General features: G+C 46.1%; 1 protein-coding gene and 1 pseudogene across 4 annotated transcripts; one reads left to right on the plus strand and one right to left on the minus strand.

Annotated features, from left to right (window-relative positions):
• Positions 1-68: 68 nt before the first annotated feature.
• Positions 69-18,010, minus strand: LOC122424039 (apolipoprotein L3-like). 4 transcript variants are annotated; one of them, XM_043441649.1, is made up of 7 exons: positions 17,847-17,884; positions 17,426-17,553; positions 16,268-16,971; positions 12,682-12,784; positions 9,590-9,697; positions 4,076-4,196; positions 69-1,728 (listed from the first exon to the last, which is right to left on the minus strand). In XM_043441649.1, exons 5-7 carry the CDS (start codon positions 9,618-9,620, stop codon positions 840-842), a joined length of 1,041 nt encoding a protein of 346 aa, XP_043297584.1. In that variant the 5' UTR covers positions 9,621-9,697; positions 12,682-12,784; positions 16,268-16,971; positions 17,426-17,553; positions 17,847-17,884; the 3' UTR covers positions 69-839. The 4 variants fall into 4 exon arrangements, with proteins under 4 accessions (XP_043297584.1, XP_043297585.1, XP_043297583.1 ...); XM_043441650.1 differs by lacking the exon at positions 16,268-16,971; XM_043441648.1 differs by lacking the exons at positions 12,682-12,784; positions 16,268-16,971.
• LOC122423835 lies at positions 4,591-7,310 on the plus strand (annotated as a pseudogene).
• Positions 18,011-20,342: the final 2,332 nt, after the last annotated feature.

Here is a 20,342-nt window from a genome sequence, read left to right on the forward strand (position 1 = left end):
GATTAAAAAAACAAGGACTTTATGTATAGCACAGGGAATAATATTCAGTATCTTATAATAATCTGTAATGAAAAAATTAAAAAGAATGTAGATATATATAGAGATTATGTATAACTGAATCACTTCAATGTACACCTGAACTAACAGAATATTGTAAATCAACTCTACTTCAATTAAAGAAACAAGCAGACAAAATAAGTCACAGCCTAATTGAGATAAAATGCTGGAATCAAAGGTGAGTGATTGGAGCAGTAGGGCTCCAGGCCACCGCCAGGAGGAGACTCTTCTTGCTGGGGGGTCAAACCCTGGGAAGGGCAATAGAGCAGCCCCTGCTGCTTCTCCTGGATCCCAACAATCCTACCTCTCTATCTCCCACTTTCAACCCTTCTGTATTTCTGGTCTCTTATTGCTAGTTCCCATGCCTCTCCTTTTATTCTGCCCCCAGTGACTTCTTTAGTTCAAAGTAAGTGGTTTCTGATGGGAAGGGAGTTGGGGGAGAATGGATACATGTGTGTGTATGGCTGAGTCCCTTCACTGTCCACCTGAAACTATCTCACCACTGTTAATCGCCTGTTCCTCAATACAAAACAAAAGGTTCATAGTATGAAAAAAATAAGAGGTTTCTCCCTCGGCCCCCACCCATTCTCTAGTCCCCCTTCCTCCCTTATTCTGGGCTCCTCCTCTCTCCCCATCTATAACCTACATTCACCCCTCCCCTCCCGAGCTCAGCTGCAGAAATGCCAGTTTCCTAACCCTCAGCTCCAACAATTTTGTCTCACTCTCCTTTTTCCCCTAACAAGGTACCTCCGCACCTTGACCCTGAATGTGTCCCTGGACCCTCAGTGCTCTGGGGGTGGTGGAGTTGGGTCCTCTTGCAGATGCTTATAGATCTGGGTAAGCTCCTCCAGCTTCCTCTCCAGCTCCCTGGCCTGCTGCCGCAGGTTTTCAGCTGATGCTGTCTTTGCGCCATCGTGCAGGTGCATTGACTCCTTCACCAAGAAGCCCACATCCACCAGGAGGAAGACACCTGCAGTGGCCGCACCCACGATTCGGGCTCCTTTGGTAACTGCCGAAGCTGTGCCTTTGAAAGCTGCCTCTACCTGCTGGATGGCTGGGGCTGAGATTCTCCCAGGGCTCACGAGGATGTTTGCATTAGCTGCAGAGTCAGGGTTGGCTTCGCCTGTCTCCATGGCATGGATATTTCTTTCCAGGTGTTTCTCGGCTTTTGCCAATTTCTCTGTTGTGACAACAACGTGGGGGTTGCTCTTGAGTACCTCTAGGAGCACCTTCCATTTCTTGACAGCAATTGACATCAATTGACTGGCTTTCTTTTCTGCTGATGACCTATTTACATGTTCCACGATGCTGGTGGACACAGCAGTCACAGCAGTTGCTGCTCCCAGCCCTATCCCAGTGGCTGAGAGCGCCATACTGGCCCCGGCTGTCACGGGTGCCAGAGCCAGGCCAAGGATGGTCAGGGCGCCAGATAAAGCGCCGGTGCTGTGGGTCACCACATTGGAGATGGTACAGTCCCTGTGGACTTTGTCTACATTGTCTGCAAGCTCCTGGAGCTTGCTTATGAGCTCCACCAGCTGCTGAGTCACCCGAGGAAACTTTCTCAGAAACCTCCTCCTGTCCAGCTGCTCTTTTGGGAGCGTTTCCTGGTCCTTCCCAGCCAAGTCTCCTTTCAATTCATTCAGATATTCATGTAGTGCATTCATGTCTTCCCTGTAACAGTGAAGGTCAAGGGCTTAGAAAGGCAGTTTGCTGGTCTGTAAAATAGGTTCAAAAATATCTATTCTGCATAAATACAGAGATAGTACTATAAATCGATTAGAAGAGAAATTTACAAAAGTAAAATTTCCTCTTTCAACATTAAACACAGATTTTTTACCTTTTAGATGCTCCATAAACTTCTTCAATCCTCTAACAGATAAACAAAAGTCACCTTAGGATACTCGTAACTTAAGAGAGATATTGCATGGAATTCCCTGGTGGTCCAGACGTTATAACTCTGCACTCTCACTGCCTCGGGCATGACTCAGTCCCTGGTCAGGGAACAAGGATCCCACAAGCCATGTGGCCCAGCCAAAAAAAAAAAAAAGGTATTTGGTAAATACCTCTCAGAGGCAGGGCAACACCAGCACTTCGAAAGAGTTGTTGAGTGGGAACTCCACAGAGAAACGAAGAGAAACGAAGAGAATGTAGAAAACCTGCATTCAAGGGCCTCAGTGTGTGGTGAGGAGTCAACCTGATCTTTGCTCTTGGCTACTGGGAAGTGGTCCCTAAGCCCCTAGAATATTCTGGCTGGTACCAGTGTCCTTGTCTGCCTGGGCCTTTTGGCCACTGTTCAGTAGGACAAGGAGACATGTGATGGGGCCTCTGGAGGAGCTGGACTCTAGGACATTCGTATGACCTCTGGGAGGGGCTGGAGACCACAAGTCAGGGTAATTTGTCTTTAAACGGGTGAGTGTCCCTGGCAGGCAGTGTTCCCTGTGCCCTGCCACTCACCGAGCTCCAGAACAGTAATGAATCCTGGGGACAATCGAAGCTTCGGGTGTGAAATCTGCCCAGACTCTGCCCTGTGGCTGATGGAAACCCACAGGCTTCCTGTAATACACTGGGATCATGATGGCTCTCAGTGAGTCCTGTCTGTTCTATAGGGAATTCTCAAACCTGAGGGGGGTTTTGAGGATCCCCTAAATACGCCATTGGTTCAAATGAAAGCATAGTCCTGGGCACTGTGCCCTCACCCTTTGCAGATTGGCTGTCTCTATGACTTAGAATTTGTAGAAGAAAAAAAAAAGCCCAAGGTCAGAACTAGGAGGCACCTTAATAGTCCTTAAGTCTGCCATCTGCTGTCTTCTAAGGCTTGTGTCCTTGGCCTTCCCAGCAGAAGGTCCCTGAGTCCATCCACTGCCCCAGCTGCCTGGAGATCACACAATCACAGCCACTCATTGTGACCCTGGAGGGCCCCCTGAGCCACATGGCCTTCCCACTGTCAGGGTAGCTCCACGTAGATTAGAAGAGGGTCCCAGATGGAGGGAGAAGCCAGGTCCCAGGCAGGGTGTGCAGACACAGTCACCCAGGGCCCTCTAGCCCAGCATGAGGGGATCCCATCAGGGAGGGAAGAAATGTTCCCCCTCCCACTCAGGGGACCTCTGCTAGGGTCACAGCCTCTTCAGTTTTGTGTCCTTGGGGCCCACTCTCCTCACTCTAGTCCTGGTCCTGCTGCCCAAGGCTGCCTATTAGTCCTCCAACCTGGACCCTCTGCTCCACCGTGACCCCTGGGTCTGACTCTGGTCCAGGCCTTCCTGAGCCCTTTGGATGAGATGATTGCACTTGTTTCCCTACCTCTGACCCTGCAGTTCACTCTGAGGCCATCACCATAGCCCATCAGATTGAATTACTATTCCCACTGGACACATGAAATCTGAAACTGTAACACATAAGCCCAGAATCCAGGAGCTGGACAAGGCGAGATCCAGGATACCATCAGCTCCACCCAGTTCCTCTCCAGCCTCTCTGCTTTGTGGGCCAGCAGGATCCTGCAAGGTTGGTACCATTTTTAAGGGGACTAGAAAGGCTTTATCTAGGTATAAGCCCGAGTAATACAAATGATGGCGTCAGGATTTTCTGACTTGCCCCAAAGGAAATTCTGCTTGGTTCTCATCACCAGAAAGAAAATTCTTTCCCAAAAGCTTTTTAAATGTTAATATTGATTGAATACCTACTCTGTATCAGTCATTATGGGAAGATCGTTGCATGCAAGATCTCAGTATCCTCACAGTAAAACTAAACAGATGATGATGTGAAGGCAGAGAATAGCTCAATAATTTGTCCAAGGTCACATAACCTGCCCCTTCCTTACAGGTTTCATCTTTTCTCAACCTGAGGTTGTTCACTGCCAGCAAATGACATGGAGGAAACATTCCTCATGAGATACTGAGAAGGAACATCCTACCTCTACCATAGGGTCCTGCTTGGAGGGGGTGTGCCTGCTAGAAGAAACCTATTCTGGTGCCGCGGGGTGTGGGTGACCTTCCTGATACACCAATACACCTATAGAGCTTACCTGGACAAACCAGCCTTCGCCTCAATTTTCCTCAGGAATTCAGTCAGCAAGAGAAGCAGTTCCTCCCTGCTCAGTATGTCCCAGAGACACTCAGTGACTTCCTCAAAGAAGATCTCAATATCTAGATGAAAGGAAAGGGAATAAGGTTAGAAGAATTTGTGAAGAGAAAAAGGGAAAGTGTTAGTTGCTCAGGCCTATTTGACTCTTTGTGACCCTGTGGCCCGAAGCTCGCCTGGCTCCTCTGCCCATGGGGTTCTCCAGTCAAGAATACTGGAGTGAGTAGCCATTCCCTCTTCCAGGGAATCTTCCCAACCTAAGGATAAAATCCAGATCTCCCACATTGCTGGCAGATTCTTTACTGTCTGAGTCACTGGGAAAGCGAAGAAGATTTTGTGGTGGATCATAAATGGTATTGGGTAGCTTTTTTTTTTTTTTTTTAACCCTGTGTAACCTGGGGGAGGGCTCAGAGATTTTGACAATCCACTCTAGAACAGGTATCTAGATCACCATGGTGACAGAAGTTGAAGAAAGCTATTTGAAATTTTTAATTTCATGGGTCCAAAGTGCTGAAGCTCCAGTTGAATGTTGCTGTAGCAATTCTGAAAGACCACCAGGTTCTAACAAAGTCAAGCATGTGGTGTAAACCCAGTGGACGTATATATTCTCTCTGGCACTCACAGTATAAAACCACTTCTACCTTTTACTCTTAGCTGAGATGTGGCTGGGATAGTAGAAGCTGCTGGAGAGAATGTATCTGCTTTCAAGAAAGGTGGCATTCACTATAAGGATGATCTCTGGGGGTTACGCCGAGTACGCCCTGGGAGCCCATCACACTGTTCACATGCTTCCCAAAAAAACTGGACTTCAAACAAGGAGCTGCCATCAGCATCTCATGTTTTACTGCTTATCAAGTCTGCTCCACAGTGCCCGTGTGAAAGCTGGAGAAAGTGTTCTGGGGCTAGTGGAGGAGCTGGAAGAGCAGCAGGCCAAATGGTTAGAGCTTATGGCTTAAAGATTCTGGACATAGCTACTACTGAGGAAGGACAAAAGATTTTTTTGCAAAATGGAGCTGACGAAGTGTTTAATCACAAAGATGCTAATTATATTGATAAAACTAAGAAATCTGTTGGTGAAAAAAGAGTTGATGTGATTATTGAAATGTTTGCTAATGTCAAACTTAGCAAAGATTTAAATTTTTTGTCACATGGAGGACAAGTAATAGTTGTTGGCTGCAGAGGTGCTATTGAAATAAACCCACAGGATCCATGACAAAAGAATCTAGCATAAAAGGAGTAGCTCTCCCTTCATCCTCCAAGGAGGAATTTCAGCAATTTGCAGCAGCCCTCCAAGCTGGAATGAATTCTTTAGTTGAGACCAGTAATACGTGCCCGGTATTCACTGGAGAAGGTGGCCCAAGCTCATGAAGATATCATTCATAGCTTTGGGGCTACAGGAAAAATGATTCTTCTCTTAAAATCATTAATCCTTCCATTGATTTCCTGTGTAATTAAGAGGTTTCTTACCTTAGTTTTATGTAGACTGCATTTGCTCTGCTTAGCAATCATTTCATTCAGTGAGTTTCTTCTATTTAAGAAAATATTTATCTTAGGATTCATAGGCATTGGAGTGCAGTTTATTTTATAGCTGGGAATATTCTTTATGCCTTCTACCTACCTCTCATCAAGGAATAGTGTGAAATAGGATGTTAGTGGTCACTTGTCATTGGAGGACATTACAGAAATTCCTAACCAATGCTCATCATTAATTCCATACCTTTGACCAAAACATGCTAATTCAAAATAGGACTGCTTGATTCCCAAGGCTAGTTCTCTTTACAAAGGTTCTTTAGTCTCTGATTAACCCAGAACTATACTGGACTCTGACGATTCTCTGAACTAAATGAGACCCCTTTTCTAAACTAATCTCATCTACATCTACCAATCTCTCAGAAGGACAAGATAAACCGTGTCCAGAGAAATCTGTTAGTTTTCCCAATATTCCCCAATGTTTTATGCTATTCACTAGGTTAATCATTGACTACCAAGGATCCATGTACTCTCTGAGGACATCAGCCTTATCTCTGGTATCATATGATACTAGGTGCATAGTTGGGCTTCCCAGGAGGCACTAGTGGTACAGAATCTGCCTGCCAGTGCAGGAGATGTAGGAGATGTGGGTTTGATCCCTGGGTCAGGAAGATCCCCTAAAGAAGGGCATGGCAACCCACTCCAGTATTCATGCCTGGAGAATCCCATGGACAGAGGAGCTTGGCGGGCTACATACAGTACCTAAGGTTGCAAAGAGTCATACATGATGAAGTGACTTAGCACATCAGGTGCATAGTTTCCAAATATATATATTTTGATTGATTCAACTTGTTTCTGGCTGCATGAAGGTTTTTAAGTTACAAATGGTTGTTCAAGCTCCTCCAAGTGCCACAGCCTTCTCCAACTATTGCTTGGGGCCTCCTGGATCCAAGATCCTCAATATGAGGGTAAGCAGAACATGCTGCCTCAACAATTTAGGGTCTGTGTCCTTGGCCATCTCGAAGCAGTCTGAACAGAATTGCCACTCCTTTCCCTAGTAGCCATATTCTCCTAAATGAAAAGGGGGGAAATAAAGGATAACAGTCAGGGAGGCAGGACAGGGGTCCCCAAGTGGGAGGAGGAAGTAAACTGCTAGTGGCAGACCTTTTCCCCCCCCTTATCTCCATGAGATTAAAAGGTTCCTTGTAATCCTGTGTTGCCATGACGACACCTGGTGCACCCTGAACTTAACTTTTTCTCAAACCTTGAGCTAACCAACGTGTATTTCTCATGGAAATGTTTTTCTTAAGCTGTGTTAATGAAACTATTCATTTGCTTGGAAATCTGCCTTTCTTCAAGATTCATGTCAATTGTTTTATGGCCAGAGGTGAGTCCCCTTGTGCCATTCTATCTCAAAATGCATGCTGTGGGAGAGGAGCCTGGTGCAACACTCTCTGTCTGAGGCATTTCTTTTATCCGATTAGCAGCTTGCTATCGGCTATATAACGCCTTGCTAAGAACTAGCAAGGGGGCACTCTTTCTGTTCCCTTCTGAAGTCTATCTTGGAAGCTTTCTCTACCTCATTTACACTTTAATAAAACTCTACTACAAAAAAGCTCTGAGTGATCCAGCCTTGTCTGTGGCTCCAGATTGAAGTCTTCTCCTTGGAGGCCAAGGATACCAGATTCGCTCACAGCTCATGGAAGTAACCTTTCAGAATTGTATCTATGTGTGACGGGGATCATATATTTTTATTTAAATTAATAAACAAAGTTTATGCCTTAAGAATGATCTGCTTTTGTTATCATAATATGATAACTGTAACAAATAGAGCAAAAATTTTTTTTTAAATGCTCTTTAGTATAAATTGTTAAAATTCATCTTCCTGAGGAGTGATCACCTGGGCACTGTTGGTAGAGTCACCTGGGTCGTGGATGGACCTGCTTTTCCCACCCTCAGCCTCCAATTCATATGTTGAAGTTTTAACCTCCAGTGACTGTATTTGAAGATTGGCCTTTAAAGAGACAATTGAGGTAAAATGAAGTCATAAGTGTGAGGCCCTAATCCAAAAAGATTGTTGTCTTTATTACAAAAGAAGATACCAGATTCTCTCTCTTCCTGCCCTCTCCTCCAGAGGAAAGGTCATGTGAGGACACAGTTAGAGGGCAGTTAGAAATTGCAAGCCAGGTGGAGAGGTCTCACCAGAAACCACCACTACCTTGATGATCTTGGACTTCCAAACCTCCAGAATCATGATCTAATCCCAAGATTTAGATGTCTCCAGGAATCTACAATTTTAATTTTTAGAAAGAGAACGAGGGCTTTCTAGGTGGTACAGTGGTAAAGAATTGCCCTGCCAATGCAGGAGACACAAGAGTTGTGGATTCAATCCCTGGGTTGGGAAGATCCCCTGGAATAAAAGATGGCAACCCACTCCCAGTATTCTTGCCTGGAAAATCCCAAGAACAGAGGAGCCTGGCGTGCTACAGTCCATGAGATCACACAGAATTGAACACAAATGAACAGATGAGCACATGCACACACACAGAGAGAGAGAATACAGGGCTTGTGTGTTTGTGAGTTACCACTTCTAGCAGAGACTGGCAGCACCCTGCAAATGAATGCTTTCGTGTTTTGGCAGTGAAACAAAAGAATATTCACATTAAATGGGATAAAGAATGTGATGAAAATAATTAACCTCGGATCAGTACAGGGCAAGATCACTGCTCAAATGAGTTACCAAAATCCCTGTGTGATTTCAGGGATCTAGAGGTTATGGAACTGAAGGTAAGACGTAGGCACTAGGATATGTATGTATATATATGGGGGGGGGCTGCTGGGAGACGATGTAAGATGTGTTTCCTGGTACATGAACACACAGAGGCATTATTCTTATTTCACAGAAGAAGAAAGTGAGACGGGAGAAGGGACAAGCCAAGGCCAGTGAGCAGGAAGCTCAGAGGTGGAACCCAAGGTCAAGTGTCAGACACTTCATGGGCATGACTTTGAATCCTCCTTATTTTAAACTCCTGTGATTTCTTCATTCTGCGAATAAGGATTTTTCCAACTAAGTTTTGGTGGTGAGTATGCTGCAGCTGGAGGAGAGCTTGGCAACCCACTCCAATATCCTTCCCTAGAGAATACCATGGACGGAGGGGCCTGGTGGGCTGCAGTCCTGGGGGTCACAAAGCGTCGAGAACGACTGCGCAGCTAAGCAGAGGCTGCAGCAGCACACCGCAGCACACACAGAAGGAGAAGTCTAGTGCTGATTGCGTGAACTTATAGAACACTGTAAACCAATGTGACCTCATCCTAAAAAAGGATTTAGGACCACCCACCGCTGAGTAAGACTGCTATGTGAGAGGATCCTAATCAGAGACACTCAGGATGGGCAGGGGAGGGGATCAGCCAGGTGGAGGAGGGGTGGACACAGATGTGATCCTGTGAACAACCCGGTCACCCTTCCCCTCCAGGTGGGAGGTGGCACAGGCAGACTGGGGTTCAGTTCACTGTCCGGGGACTCTTGCAGAGCGGCTGGGTGGGCGGCAGGGTGAGAGCTGAAGGAATGGTGTCTGTGGTGATGCCCCAGGGTCTGGGAGCAGGAGGAGGCTGGGCCAGGGAGAGGGCAGGAGGAGCTCCAGGGACCCTGGGGGACCTCCTCTCACTGCCCTGCCTGGCCTTGGGGACTCTCTCTGCTGTCCCCCTCCCCATGAGCTGTCCTGGCCTCACTTCTGAGTCACTTGCTAGAGGGCAGTGGGGGAGGAAGAGAGCACCTAGCAAGTGGATCCCCAAGGAGAGGGCTGGGAAAGAGGCTCTGTGGACACACCCCCATTGGGGGAACTCCACGTAGCCCCTCTGGGGGTCTCCAGGATGCTTATCCATCCCCTTCTTCGTTCTTGATTCCTGTGTATGTTAACTCTGCCTGGAGGAACCACCCTCAATTCTGGGTCACATGTAGGAACTGGCCAGAAAAGAGGCAGCTGCCTACCTAAGCGGTCTCCGAGGTTTTCTGAGCTCATGATGGCAGCAGCAGGGTCTCAGAGATCTCCCTTCAGCTCCTTGTTTCCGTCAGGCTGGAAAGAGGTGTAACCTCACCCTTGGGGAAGAGAAAACAGAATGTGGGCCCGATCACGAGTGAGCAGTGGCTTCAAGGAGCAGTGAGGGTTGAGGTCTCTGGTGAGTTCCCCTGGGACGGCCACCAGTGCCAGCGGGGACTTAACCCAGCGTGGCTCTCTATCTCCTGGGCTCTGTAGGTCACTAGTTAAGGAAAGTTACTCATCTCCGTCCAACTTCCTCCGAGTCATAGTCCTGTTATCCTGTTGGGGTACAAGGAGAAGACAGTCCTCTTCACAGTCCTCTGTGAAGTTATAGGAGTAATAAAGCCAGAGACAGAAGAATAGATAGGAAGGAATACTCTGGAAATTACATGAGGTTGGAGCAACTCTGTTACTAACTGGTAATAGGTGATGTTGATCCAGTGTCTATGATGTGCAGGCTCCTGAAACTAATCTAACTTTAGGTCAGCCCAGTTTTTCACACTGGTGCCAGAGCCTGGACTTGAACCCAAGTCTTTCTCATCCAGATCCCAGGTTTGTGATGATTATACTCTACTCCATTTAATATATGAAAATAATTACTTGTGGATATATGTTTATTGGTAAATGACTCTCTCATTCTAAAACGATATCTTGCTCCCCAGGCTCGAGTCAGCCTTGACAAAGCTCCTGGTGGTGCAACTCTGACAGCCCAGGTCTTCCTTGCTTCTGCAAGAGCCTTTATCTCACAAGGGCCTAGAGTCCCACCAGCCCCACCCCACTTCCTGTATCCCTGCCCTTCCTGGCTGAGGACCCTGAATGGTGCCCTGTCCTCTCTGCTTTCTTCCCTTGACTATTGGACTTTAGGTTGTCTCTAATACCTTGTGTAAATAATAAAGAACATTCTCCTTGTATTAAACTTCACTCACATTTGAGACTGTTTCCTTAAGCTATTTCTGGAAGTACAATTACTAAATCACAAGGCATCAATACCTAAAACATTTTCATACCTAGAGCCACACTGTCATGCAAACACACTGTCATAATTTATGTTTGCACTCATAATATATGAGGGTGTCCATCCTTTCAGACTTTCCCATTCTCAGTGGTCTTTAAAAAAAAAAAAGCTCAGGTCTTTATATATAAAAAATTTATTTTGGTTCTGCATGTGATTATCTTGCCATGGGAGAAGAAGAAGGAAAGCAGGTGCTGATTACATTTAGCTACTGTTTTCAGAAGGCAAAAGAGCCTCTGTCAACTCTTCCTTCTTGAGACCTGACTGAAATGATAGTAAAGGTACTTACAGGTATAATAACAGCCGTGGATAAGAGTGACTTGTGTTTGTGGTCATTGCTCTGCATTGGTGTTGGCTCTGAAACTTTACATATAATAACTTGTATGTTATTCCATTAACATTTGATATGTGTACATTGTATCCCCATCTACACATAAGGAAGCTGAAGTACAGAAGTTATATGATTTGGCCAAGGTCAGAAGTCTTGCCCCTGGTAGATTGGATTCCTCCCCACTCACTGGTCTCAAGAACCATAGCCTGCCTCTCATCCCTCTGCTGCTAATAAAGACAAGCATGGGGGCAATAGGAGACCAGAGAGTTCAACAAATGTTTGAAGACTCACTGGATGGAGAAGTGATAGCTGAATAAAGAGGAGTGCAGGAGAGGGAGAGAAACAGGGAGCGTGTTCACAGGAGAGAAGACTGGTCTGCTGGGCAGAGCCCCAGAGAGGGGGCAAGATGAGAGGGAGGCCGAGGGGAGAGCAGGGGACAAGCTCACCAACCCCACATCCCATCCCATATTCACAGCAGCCTTCACTCTTTGCCAGCCTTTTCAGAAAGTTACTTGAAGTTGAGGTGCAGGAAAAAACAATAGGTGGTGTGTTTGTGTAATTATGGAGGAAGATAAAGGATACCCACAAGAGAGATAGACGTGGGATCCAGGAGTCAGGAACACCAAGCCAGCCAGAAGGGAATGCAAAGATTGCAACTGGACACACATCAGACTGAGAGAGAAACCAGTCCACAATGCGATAAAAAGTCCAGAGTCTGTGGGGACAGAGGACGCGGTATCATATGAGGCACAGTTGGAAAGAAACGGAGGAAATGTTGAAGATAAACAGAGCAAGGGGTGAAAATGAAGCCAATTAGAAACATCAGGAAAAACTAAAGTTCTGCCCAGAAGCACGAGCAGCTATTTGGTACAATTTAGCTCTAAAAAGAAGGCAACGGCAACCCATTCCAGTACTCTTGCCTGGAAAATCCCATGGACAGAGGAGCCCGGTAGGCTAAGGTCCATGGGGGTCTCGAAAATTCAGACACGACTGAGCGACTTCACTTTCACTTTTCACTTTCATGCATTGGAGAAGGAAATGGCAACCCACTCCAGTGTTCTTGTCTGGAGAATCCCAGGGATGAGGGAGCCTGGTGGGCTGCTGTCTATGGGGTTGCACAGAGTCGGACACGACTGAAGTGTCTTAGCAGCAGCAGCAGCTCTAAAAAAAATGTATTAAAATGTCACAAATATATAAACTCTCTTGTTTGATTTTTTTTTTTAATCTAAGGTAAATTAATGTATGTCCAAGTCATGGTTTTCCCATTTTGATTATTTTGGATGCTGTTTTAAAACTGAAGTATTGTTGATATATATATATATATGTGTGTATATATATATATATATATATATATATATATATATATGTAATATTTAACAATTCAGTTAATGAATATAAAAATTAAAATACATTTCTAGAACTTGGGAGCTGAAGCTCTGAAGGGAAAAGTTGTTTACAAAGCTAGGAGTAAAGAAATAGTAGCTCCAGTTGAGAGTGTAACAAATAAATATGTAAATAAAATGTTTACAAGTGCAAAGCTTCCTAATAGAGCATATAAAACTAGAGAAATAATGATATAAGCAGAAGATGGGGAAAGGTATAAGAAAAGTGTAAAAATAAATGAAATCTTTATTTTTCCTAGTAAGAAATAAATAAATAATATACAAATTTTTAAGTTAACAAAATGAAAAAAGCAATACCTAATACTGATTAGCTATTGCCGTTGATGACACCCCACTATGCACCAGGCACTTTTCCAATTGCTTCATATGAATTCACTTACTTTTAGTTCTCAGAACAATCCTATAAGAAAGGAAACTGAAGGTCAGAGAGGTTAAGTAATTTACTCAAACCACTCAGCTAGTGCTGAGTCAGAGTCCAAATCCAGATTCCTGTCTCCTGAGCCCATTGTCACACGATTCCACCTCCCAATGTAGTAATATCATTTGTGTGTGTTAGCCACTCACTGTGTCTGACTCTTTGTGACCTCTTAGACTGTAGCCCACCTGGCTCCTCTGTCTATGGAATTCACCAGGCAAGAATACTGGAGTGCGTTTCCATTTCCTTCTCCAAATATGATTTAAAGACATTGATTAACTATCTAAAGAAATAGCTGGATTTAGAAATGGCAGAAGAACCAGAAAAGAGATCAAATTGCCAACATCCATTAGATCATTGAAAAAGCCAGAGAGTTCCAGAAAAACATCTACTCCTGCTGTATTGACTACACCAAAGCTGTTGACTGTATGATCACACAAACTGTGAAAAATTCTTAAAAGATGGGAATACCAGACCACCTGACCTGCCTCCTGAGAAATCTGTATGCAGGTCAGGAAGCAACAGTTAGAACTGGACATGGAACAATAGACTGTTTCCAAATTGGAAAGAGTGCATCAAGGCTGTATATTGTCATCCTGCTTATTTAACTTATATGCAGAGTACATCATGAGAAACGCTGGGCTGGATGAAGCACAAGCTGGAATCAAGATTGCCAGGAGAAATATCAAGAACCTTAGGTATGCAGATGACACCACCCTTATGGCAGAAAATGAAGAAGAACTCAAGACCCTCTTGATGAAAGTGAAAAAGGAGAGTGAAAAAGTTGGCTTAAAACTCAACATTCAGAAAACTAAGATCATGGCATCTGGTCCCATCACCTCATGGCAAATTGATGGGCAATTAATTGATGGGAAACAGTGACAGACTTTATTTTGTTGGGCTCCAAAATCACTGCAGATGGTGACTGCAGCCATGAACTTAAAACATGCTTGCCCATTGGAAGAAAAGTTATGACCAACCTAGACAGCATATTTAAAAGCAAAGACATTTCTTTGCCAACAAAGCTATGATTTTTCCATTAGTCATGTATGGATGTGAGAGTTGGACTATAAAGAAAGGTGAGCTTTGAAGAATTGATGCTTTTGAACTGTGGTGTTCGAGAAGACTCTTGAGAGTCCTTTGGACTGCAAGGAGATCCAACCAGTCCATCCTAAAGGAAATCAGCCCTGGGTGTTTATTGGAAGGACTGATGTTGAAGCTGAACCTCCAATACTTTGGCCGCCTGATGAAAAGAACTGACTCGTTGGAAAAGACCCTGATGCTGGGAAAGATTGAAGTCAGGAGGAGAAGGGGACGACAGAGGATGGGATGGTTGGATGGTATCACCAACTCAATGGACGTGAGTTTGAGTAAACTCTGGGAGTTGGTGATGGACAGGGAGGCCTGGCGTGCTGCAGTCCATAGGGTCACAAAGAGTTGGACATGACTGAGCAACTGAACTGAACTGAAAGAAATAGCTTTCCCTTGGGAAGGAATGAGTAGACCTCTCTGTACAGATTGATTTTTTTAAACCATATGCACTTAGGATTTTTGGTTGTTTTAACTCTAAGACAGCTACTAGTGAAGTTGCTCAGCTGTGTCCGACTCTTTGTGATCCCATGGACTATAACTTACCAGGTTCCTCCATCCATGGAATTTTCCAGCCAAGAATACTGGAGTGGGTTGCCATTTCCTTCTTCAGGAAATCTTCCCCACCCAGGGATTGAACCCAGGTCTCCCACATTACTTGCAGATGCTTTCCTGTCTGAGCGACCAGGGAAACCCTAAGACAGCAGAAGTCACTTTATAGTATTCAGTAACCCATAAGAATGGAGTGGTTTCTAGCACCACCACCTTAAAGATGATGGAAGCAGTTGAATTAAGTGCCAATAAGAAATAAGTGTGACTCTTGCTGTGACAACTGTCAGTGTAGGAGGCATGTTCATGTTGATGAAACCAAGTTCTCTAAAAATTAGGCATGAAAACAGGGTCAAACCAGAATAATGAGAGTGAACTGTGACCTTAAACAGATATTGTCCAGCAGCATCTTGCCCACCCACATATGCACCCATGGGCTTCTGTCCATCAAAGGAAGGAAGACCCCTTGCAGGGGAGGTGAATCCCGCAGGCTGGCTTCTCTACTCCTGTAGAAGCAAGGATGCTCTTGAATATGTTCAGAGAAGTGGTCAGAAGGGGCACCCACATATAACAGTAAAAATAATAATAATAAAAGGTAATGTTACTATAAATATATTTCATCGGGTCTTGATGTGTCTGTGAAAGGCCATGAATTCATAATATCATCAAATGAGGGGACTTTAGATAAAGTGTGGCCAAAAAGGGAGACATAAAGTTTAAAAACTGCACTAGTGGTAATGCAGGAGATGAAAAATGCAAGAGATGTGGGTTCAGTGCCTGAGTCAGGAAGATTCCCTGGAGAAGGAAATGGCAACCCACTCAAGTATTCTTGCCTAGGAAATCCTATGGAGAGGAGCCTGGTGGGCTACAGTTCATGGAGCTACAGAGTTGGACAGGACTGAGCTGGTATCTTTCTTTCTTTTCTTTTCATGATGTAGAGAAGAGTAAGTATAATAGGAAATATTTTGTTATGAAACAAATTTAATAAGAAGAGCAGTCTTGAAGTCTGAGGGGATATTCCATTCTGTTTATTCACATGAATGTTTATAAAGGATTGAGAAAGAAAGAACCCCTGACATCCCAAAGCTGGCCTGGTGTCACAACAGAGTGATGTTCTTTTCCTCTTGGATGTAAAGGCTTTCACAGAACTTCAGCCTCACACAGGGCCACCCCAAGAGCAGGAGTGAAGGAGACAGCAAACACCCATCACTGCACCCTCACCAAGGAAACACCCCTCCCTTGGCTGAAAAGCATGACTGCTCCTTCTCTACCAATTGCACCTTTCTCCTCACTCTGGTCCCCAACTCCACAGATGGAGTCACTGAGACTCACACTGGTAGACCTGACCCCTGTTCTCGGCAGCACCCAATCTAGAGTTGCCCTGTATCTTTAGAGCCTCCCCCAAATGCCCTCCCCTAAGCCCCATCCTAGAATCTATCTTTCTATCACCTTCTCTCTGTGATGCCCAGGGTTGTCCCTCAGGAAGAGTAACCATCAGCTTGTCCACTAATGAGTGTGCCTGGTGGCAGAGGCTAGAGGCACTGACCTTGTGGATGGAAGAGTATTCACAGAGGAGGCCTGCCTCCAAGCAGGTGGGAGAGGAGAGCTGGCTGCTCCCCTGCCTCCTTCTCTGCCTCAAAGCTGCAGGACCCCAGGAGCCAGGGCAGCCAATTGAAGTCATGAAACATGAGAAGGAAAATTCAAGCCAGAAAGAAGAGGAGGGCTCCAGCAGAAGGGCCAGCTCTTGGATGAGGCCAAAGAATTGCAAATGCATCATGACCCTTGACTTATCCTTCTGTCCTTCCCTCCCATTCTTGTCCTGGTCCTGACCTTTGTCTTGGGACACAGCTGGGTGTGGATGTTGGGCGGTGCTCCCTTCTGCTGGGTTTCTATTGCAAGTGTCTTCCTCTTTTAGCCTCCAGGTCACTTCCTGGAAAGACTGTTTCTGGGAAAAGGGAGGACTGTGGGGAAGCCTGTCCCTGCCCAACCGCATGGCCAGACAGAGAGCCCTCCCCTCCCCGTGGGCAGACAGAGACTCTACCAAACATCTCCCTCCACGTGGTATAGCGCATACTCTATGGGCAGGGATAGGAGGGGTAAAGGCAGGGTCAGATTCAGAGTCCTTAGCCCATCACCAGGCCCTCCTGATGCTCCTACTCCTGTCTTTCTCACCCTTCTGACTCCACAGGGCCTGGTCCAGGGGCCTGGAGGACTCCCAGCTCCCTGGACTCTGATTCCCCCCAGCCTCCAGGCTTTCACTCAGGTTGCTCCTCCCCCTGCAATGCCTTCCCCACCTGCCTCACCAGGTGAAATGTTACCTGTAATTAGAGTTCCCACTCCAAAGCCTCCTCCCCCTGCTGCCTCCACCAGTTCCTCTCCAGACCCCTCTGGAATCTTGCACTTTCCTGGTTGCAGGTCTATTTGTGTGGAGTTTCTTCAGCTCCCAGCACTGGGCAGTTTCCCTGTCTCTTCTCTGCTGCTTCTCCTGCTCCAGGGCCTCCAGGGCTCCCTCCACCCTCCCGGGCACAGCCTGGCTAGAATACGAGGTGTGGGACCCGTTACTGGGACATGAAGCAACCAGCTTCGTGAAAACACAGCACCACACTTCTTTTACCTGTGGTGGAGTACTTAGATTTGTTTTCCTTGTCTGTCTTGATAAAAGTTCTTTCTTATTGACGGTGTCATCACATTCCTGAGTGTTTCCATCTATGGGAATCCCGCACTTTCCAGATCACCCTCTGCCAGTAAACTGCAATGTGAGACCTACATTGTCTATGCTCTGTGTCATCTTGGTTTAGGAAAGCTTTTGTAGGAACGCAGACACACCTGTCTCCACATCCAGGCTCTGCCCCTGCTTAACCTGTGCCTTGGGCCATGACCTCACCTCCCTGAGGTTCCATTTCCCTTCTGTACTGACAATCACCTTTTGCTCAGACAGTCGTCCTGAGGATGGGGAGATGGGTGGGGGTCCTGCCCACCCCTGCTTACCTAGGAGTCTTCCTCTGGCTGAGTGTGAACAAGATCCAGTTGTTCTCAGCTCTGCAGATGTAACTGCCTTCTGTGTGTCTCTGCAATAAACCACACACACTTTCTGGTCCCAGGTATATTCTGAAAACCTAAAGGGAAAGCGAAACCCTCACTTCTGAGTGGCTCAAGTTAACAACACCCTGCCCCCACCAGGCCCCGCCCAGAACTATTCCCACCCTCCTGCTGCCCCCTTAGAGAAACAAGCCCAGCCCTGACATCCCACGCCCTTCTGACACAGCCCACCCTGCCTCGGCTCCTTGAAGGTGACCTGCCACCAACACACCATGAGTCCGTTGGCCAACCACTCCCCCACCCCATGGCCGTCCTTCCAACCCCTCAGCCCTCCCCACCACCCGCTCACCAGCCTGTCTGCTTTATTCACCCTCATGCCACAAGCACGTGGCACAGTTCCAGTTCACACCAGCTCCTCACCGCATACTGGTCATGCTGCTGCTGCTGCTGAGGGTCACATCACTGTGCCTTCTAGGGCTTGTTCATGCAGGTCCTTCTGCCAGGGACACCTGCTGCATCGAACCTGGAGAAATCATACTCACCCTGTAAAGCCAAAGTCTGGGATCACCTCCTCTGAAAAGCCCTCCAGGACCTCCCCTGCAGAGTCCCCTGTCCTTGCTCTGCTCCCTTGGTACCTGGGAGAGGGGCCTAAGGCCACCCCTCAGCCACTCTCTTCATGCCGGCTCCCACTCTTTCGATCAAGTCCCTCAGACTGAGCCCTGCTGACAAGGGCAACACTAGTGCCTTCATGTCTAGCAACTTGCCTGAGGAGGCCAGCCTTGGTGGTCAAGGCCATTTGGATGGATGCCAAGTTTGTGGAAAGGGCTGAGAGCATGCTACTCTTCTCTACCCTGGCTTATTTCTACTTGACCATAGATCTATTTCTCTCCAAATGGAGGACTTTTACAGGAAGGCTAGTGACCTTGCAACTCAGAAAAGTTGCAACCGAAAACCAGTGTTATTTCCTGTTTGGTTCCTGATCAAAAAGCCAAAGTGTATGGAGGGCTGAGAGAGCACAGACCGTGTGCAGGCTCCATTTCTCAGATAAAGAAGCAAGGAAAGTTCTCACAACCTGAGAGTCATGCAGCTAGACTCCTGGGGGACCTAAGTGGTGCTACCATAAGTCCTGGTGGACTGCCGGTGCCCAAACAGAAGGGACAGCAGAGGGCCTGGACCTTCCCTGGAGGCCCGCCCGCTCTTCCATCAGGGCTGTTTCATCCCAGAAAATGCCCCAGTCATCATGGTCACCTCCTCTCAGCTTTTGAGGGAGAGACAGAGGAGTGATGGGTGTTATCCCATGAGGACCACACACTACAGTTCGGTCTTACAATCACCCTGGAAATTAGGCCAGGAGTCTGATTTTATTTTGCTGATTAGGCAGCCAAGGGGAGGGGTGAGGTGGGGGCTTTCTTCCCGCAACTCAGGGAAAGAGCCAAGATTCAAACCAAGGTTGTCATTTGCCTATTGTAAACTCCACTCCTTGTTTAAAGTTACTTTTTGTTTTTCATCCTTTTTCTTTCCAGTAAACTCTCTCTTACTGATTCTTCTCTCTTACACTATCAGGAGTTTATCTTTTTTACTTCCCTGTCTAGGGAAGTTTTACTTTCCATAAAACCACTGCCAGATGCAGAACTCAGCTAATCTACATGCTGTGTCCAGTTGTCATGAAGTTCCTCTGTGAGAATGCAGAATGGATGCTGGACATTCGTGGGCTCAGTAAAACAAGCTCATGGGAGTGCAACCATGGGAGCTGCAGACTCAAATCAGTGAGGATTCAGCAAGACTTCAATCCAGGGACATGAGCTGAGACCACAACTTTTGGAGACCCTAAAGATTCAGTGACTATGAAATTGGGCTCTGCTTGACCACAGCATCCCATGAGAAGTCCCCCAGGATGGCTACAGAAACCCGCTTGCCTGTCATTGTCCCCTTTTATAGGATCAGTGGGAGTGGGTAGGGAGCTTCAGGCTAAGCATGTGACTAGAGAGGCTTCAGAGTCATCCAAGCAGAGGGGATACCTGAGGTCACACTGACAGCACAGATGACTGGTCTCGGCCACTCGCTGCCAGGCTGCCTTTGTCACCATAGCCAGAATGTGGAAGCAAGAAAAATAATATAAGAATAATGTGGTTTATATGTACAATGGAATATCATTCACTTTAAAAAGGAAGAAGCTTTTTTCTTTTATTTTAAAAGGAAGAACATTCTGACACATGCTACAGCCTGGATGTGCCTTGATGACATTATGCTCAGGGAAATAAACCAGTCACAAATGACTTATTGTATTTTCTGTTTAATTAGGTGTGCAAAGTAGTCCAATGGATAAATACAGAAAGTAGGGTGGTTGCTGGGGTGGTGGGAGGGGGGAGTGGGGCATTATGGTCTAATGGAGTTTCAGGTTTTTAGAATGAAAGAATATGGAGATGGATGGTGGTGATGGCTGTACAACATTTGAATGTATTTGATACCACTCACCTGTACACTTGAAAATGGTTAAGTCGTAAATTTTATGTGGTATATATTTTACCACAGGAAGTAAACAAGAAAGAAAGAAAATCTCGTCACAAGGGACAAATACTGTATGATTCCACTCACATGAGGTCCTGAGAGGAGCAAGTTCATGAAGACCAGGGATACAGTGGTGCTTGCCAGGGATGGAGGGGAGGGAGGATGGGGTGTTAGTGTATAATTGGGACAGGGTTTCATTTTTTATGTAAAACATTCTGTGGGTGGTGATGATAGTTGTACAGCTAAGTGGGTGTCCTTAATACCACTGAACTGGACACTTAAAAACGGCTCAAATGGTAAATCTGGTGACTTCTAAAATTAATAAAAAATTGTTAAAAAGCTGAAACTTTGTGGAAAA

The sequence above is a fragment of the Cervus canadensis genome, chromosome 21 (assembly GCF_019320065.1).
Source record: "Cervus canadensis isolate Bull #8, Minnesota chromosome 21, ASM1932006v1, whole genome shotgun sequence".
Classification (NCBI taxonomy): domain Eukaryota; kingdom Metazoa; phylum Chordata; class Mammalia; order Artiodactyla; family Cervidae; genus Cervus; species Cervus canadensis.